The sequence below is a fragment of the Drosophila tropicalis genome, unplaced genomic scaffold (genome assembly GCF_018151085.1).
Source record: "Drosophila tropicalis isolate 14030-0801.00 unplaced genomic scaffold, ASM1815108v1 contig_593, whole genome shotgun sequence".
Taxonomy (NCBI): domain Eukaryota; kingdom Metazoa; phylum Arthropoda; class Insecta; order Diptera; family Drosophilidae; genus Drosophila; species Drosophila tropicalis.
In genome coordinates, this window is record NW_027173070.1 from 5,776,120 (window position 1) to 5,780,341 (window position 4,222).

At 40.2% G+C, this 4,222-nt stretch overlaps 1 protein-coding gene and 1 long non-coding RNA gene across 2 annotated transcripts; one reads left to right on the forward strand and one right to left on the reverse strand.

Annotated features, from left to right (window-relative positions):
• The first annotated feature begins 416 nt into the window (after positions 1-416).
• Positions 417-1,116, forward strand: LOC137576988 (uncharacterized). Its single transcript, XR_011032354.1, has 3 exons — positions 417-624; positions 688-919; positions 978-1,116. It is a non-coding gene; the product is annotated as an uncharacterized lncRNA (long non-coding RNA).
• A 7-nt stretch (positions 1,117-1,123) lies between these two features.
• On the reverse strand, positions 1,124-2,301 carry LOC137576987 (zinc finger HIT domain-containing protein 3). Its single transcript, XM_068290342.1, has 3 exons — positions 1,916-2,301; positions 1,685-1,857; positions 1,124-1,622 (listed from the first exon to the last, which is right to left on the reverse strand). The coding sequence occupies exons 1-3, from the start codon at positions 2,017-2,019 to the stop codon at positions 1,420-1,422; spliced, it is 480 nt and encodes a 159-aa protein (XP_068146443.1). The 5' UTR covers positions 2,020-2,301; the 3' UTR covers positions 1,124-1,419.
• Between the last annotated feature and the right edge of the window lie 1,921 nt (positions 2,302-4,222).

Genomic DNA, 4,222 nt, shown 5'->3' on the forward strand with positions numbered 1-4,222 from the left:
AATCTTGTGGGTATGGTTCTAATAGTAGACGATGTGAATCCTTGGTGGCCGTATCTTATGCATCCAGAACCTGGCTATCTTTATAAATTGAAAGTGGAATTATACGATAACAAAAATAAGCTACTTGATACATATAGACTGCCCGTGGGCATACGTCAGATCAATTGGAATAGAACTAGTTTGATGATCAATGGCAAACCTATATATTTACGTGGTTTTAGCAAGCATGAGGAGTCGGAGGTGAGTTGTATATTCTCTCCAACTTCAACTCTTTCTGAGATGTAGTGTCTTACTCTTTTTAAAGATACGTGGCAAGGGATTGGACTATCCTTTGATGACACGAGAATTTGATCTCTTAAAATGGATTGGAGCCAATGCCTATCGCACTTCCCATTATCCCCATTCGGAGGAATCAATGCAATTTGCCGATGAGCAAGGCATTATGGTCATAGATGAATGCCCGGCTGCAGATATGTACAATTTTGGCAGTGACAAAGTCTTGGGAAATCATTTGTATGCCTTGAAGCAATTGACTCATAGAGATCGGAATCATCCCAGTGTTATTGCCTGGTCCATAGCAAATGAAGCGACATCAAATATTAAAGGAGCTTCTGACTACTATAGGTTAAATCATATTTGTTGAGTTAAAAAACTGTTTTTTAGATTTTTATCTTTTTTTTTTGTTAGAGAATTGATTGCCTATATTCGTACCATTGCTCCAGATCGTCCCATAACCGCAGCAACAGATTGCGATACGGATCAACCAAGGAAGTGCCAATTGGCCCAATATTTGGATATCATTGGCCTTAATCGCGATGCGGGTAAATCAATTAAAACTGTCGAAAAATTGCATAAGGTCTTTAGGAAACCGGTTCTAACACTCGAATATGGTGTAGATAGTTTGGAAGGTTTATATATGGTAAGACGGAAGTTTCTCTTCAACGCCAATTAAAAGTTACTTATGTTTAAACTTGCAGTTGCCATGGTCTATAGGATCAGAGGAGTATCATGGTGAAATATTTATTCAGCATTTCAAAGCTTTTGATCAATTGCGTCAAAAGGGATGGTTTATCGGAGAATTTGTTGATAGTTTTGCTGATTTCAAGAAGGATAGAGGTACAAATTCTTTTTGAAATTTTCACATATATTTAATTTACTTATTGTTTTTATATTTTTTGCTTATCTGCAGCCTTCAATAAGAAGGGCGTCTTTACAAGTAATCGTCAACCCAAAATGGTGTCTCATCTTTTGCGACAACGTTACTTTGCCCTGGGCAAGGAGTTGGACAATTCTACTATACCCAATGATATTTATCCTTATGTTACTGCTACGGTCAGCAAACATGATGCAAGTGAATTGTAGAAACAATTCCTATTCCTATTTCTTATCTTACATGGAAAATAAAGTCTAGATACCATTTCATGTACACAATTCAAATTCAGCTCGTTCTGCTTCGGTAATAGGTTCCAGGACACGTAAACAGGCATTGGCGAATTCCACAAAGAGCGGCTCCTGCATGGCAGCCGTCATGGTCAAGGGCACATTGTGGGCCACATCAATTTGTTTTAGCAAATTTCTCAAATGTGGATTGTACAGCAGCTCACGCAGGGGTTCACATTGCTCTGCAAGGTAAAAGTGGAATGAATTAGGATTGAATTATTAATGTTTTTTGAGATTGCCTCACCTAATTGCTGCAGTTTCTCCAGCGGCACAGTGTCATCGGTGGTAAATGGAGCATGTACAGTGGGCTCCTCCTCTTCATGTCTGGCTAACTGTGGCTGCTTTGCCTGGGCGGCTTTCACCAGCTCCTCGCATTTGGGTGAATCTTTGTGGGTTTTGTAACAACTCACAGAGCAACTGAAAGGAGGAAGATATCTATTAAGGATTGGACTTCATCCTATTGGTAAACACTTACTAGGGAGCTGAGCATTTGCTGCATTTGTATTTTTTGGTAGTTTCCGCACAATTAATGCACTCCATTGCAAACAACGTCAAACAATCAGCTGTCCAACAAAACATGCGGTAGGACCCTTAGGACTACCACTCCCACCCTTAGCACTATTACTCGCAGCCTTAGGACCGCTGGTTAATTTGGCGGTTAATTTAAACCTTTTTGTTTTTCGTTCATGTGGGTTTGAAATAAGCTATCAATTTGTTAGCCTGCTCATTGAGATTACGTTGAGAAAAAACAATAAAATTTATGGTAAAATGCAGACAAAACAATATGAAAATGCGCAAGAGATCACCGGGATTCATTTTGAATCTTTTATTTAGAAAAAACTCGAATGTCAACAAACAATTTTGGAAAAGCTAATGGAAACAGAAAATAGAAATGCCAGCAAGATCAAAGAGAACTAAATTGAAAGTTTTTTTTGTGTGTTTTTGTTTACTTTCTGGCCTGGCACGTCATCTTTCGTGTGGCGGGCAGTTGGACAAACAATTGGCTTATCATGTATGAGAATTGGTTGAACGGCTTGCTTGAGCGTTTGGCCAAAAATTAAGCGGGCTAAAATCGACAATGGTCTTAGCAACAGAAAGCAAATGAAATGACGGTCAGGTCAGGTTAGGTAGACAGGTGGGCAGATGGGCAGGTGGGCAGGCACCAGGCGTGTCCACAAATTGCAAACACATCCTGCACACGAAACGGACCTCCTATTCTACATACATATGAACTAAGTACAGTTGGACAAAAAAAAAATGAGAAAAAAACTGCTGGTGGAATGGTGTGAGGGTAACACAACGCCAAACATTGGTGGCAATAAATGACTTCAATGACTGACTGCCCTGCCCTCCCTCCTTCACTCTCTGCCCTCTCCTAGTGGGTATATTTCGGTGGTTCCCCTTACCCACCGAAAAACAGATTGAAAAAATGCACAAAAAAAGAGGATGCCGACCAAAAAAGAAAAAAAAAGAGAAAAGAAAAAGCAAGGTAACATGATGGTGGCGCCTCTGCCGCTTCCGCTTTTCGTGCAACACAAGCGCGATAATTGCCAGCGTTATCCGCTCGGCCTGCCAGTCAAATAGGCCCAGGAACCCAGGCACAGAAAACGTTGGGGTGCCTTCGTGTGACTCGCCTACTTTTTGATTTACAACATTCGTGCAACAACAATTTTCAGTGTATCGCAAAAAGAAATGGCCAAACAAATGCAAACAACAACTCCGGCAGAAGCAAAAGCAGAAGTACTGAGGGCCACACGCTACCGCCAGCGACCAGGATGAGGACAAGGACCAAGCTCCAAGCACCTGCAATTGCACACTATGGGAAAGGGTTTGCCAGGTGTCGTTCGTTAGGAGTTTTCAGCGTTTTCCTTTTCGCTTGTTTTCTTCTTTTTTTTTTTTTTTTTTGCCACCAGCGAAAAAGCCAAAAGCGATACAAATAGATAGCGGCACTTTACTTTTCGCTTCGTTTTTATCGTACCAGAAAAAAAAACGAAACCAGAGACTAAGAGAAGAAATGAAGGAGTAGTAGGAGGAGGAGGAGGAGGGCAGAAGGCGGGTCTCAATTCGGCAGATTGACAGATCATGCAAACATAATGGCAGCATATTGTGCATATAATAAATATTAAATTACATGCTACAAAAACTGGCATTTAATATGCTGCGAAAATCGAGGTAACAAAAAACTGATTTGCATGCCAAAAATATATCTGTCACCGATTTACACAAGGAATATGGATGTAGGTATGTACATGGAGGATGATGGGCGTGAAAGTGACTAAATTCCAAATGCAAAAATCAATCTAAAAAGACAGGCACAAAAAAAAAGGAAAAAAAAAAAAAAAACAAATTAGGAATACAATAAGAAAATTAGATGTGGCCCTACGTTGGGCGCCAGTTTTTTTTTCTTCATCTTTTTTTTTTTCTGGGTTGAGGAAAATAACTTTAACGAGCCAGCCGCACCACAAAATTTGTAACAGCTAGTGGATAAGGGTAGTCCATGAATCCAATGGCTTGTAATTTATAACGCAATCACGTGCCACATTCGTAGAGCTCATCCCTCCGGGTCGAAAAACTATTGTAGACGACTCCAAGCGAAAAAAGGCGCCAAAAATATGAATATATATGAATGAATAGAAACACACAGAGAGGGAACAAGAGTGAGAGAGAGAGAGCAACTAAATAATTTGGAAATGATTTACAATATTGCCAGGCCGTGGAGCTTGAGGTACATAAATCTAACGCCATGACGAAAAGATGCAGTGCAGTGCACAAAATTATAGTC

Coding starts and splice junctions, on each gene's coding strand:
- LOC137576987 (XM_068290342.1), bottom strand. CDS start 2,019: ATGTTTTGTTGGACAGCTGATTGTTTGACGTTGTTTGCAATGGAGTGC. Junction 1,858..1,915: donor AGCAAATGCTCAGCTCCCTA/GTAAGTGTTTAC, acceptor TCCTCCTTTCAG/TTGCTCTGTGAGTTGTTACA. Junction 1,623..1,684: donor GGAGAAACTGCAGCAATTAG/GTGAGGCAATCT, acceptor TTTACCTTGCAG/AGCAATGTGAACCCCTGCGT.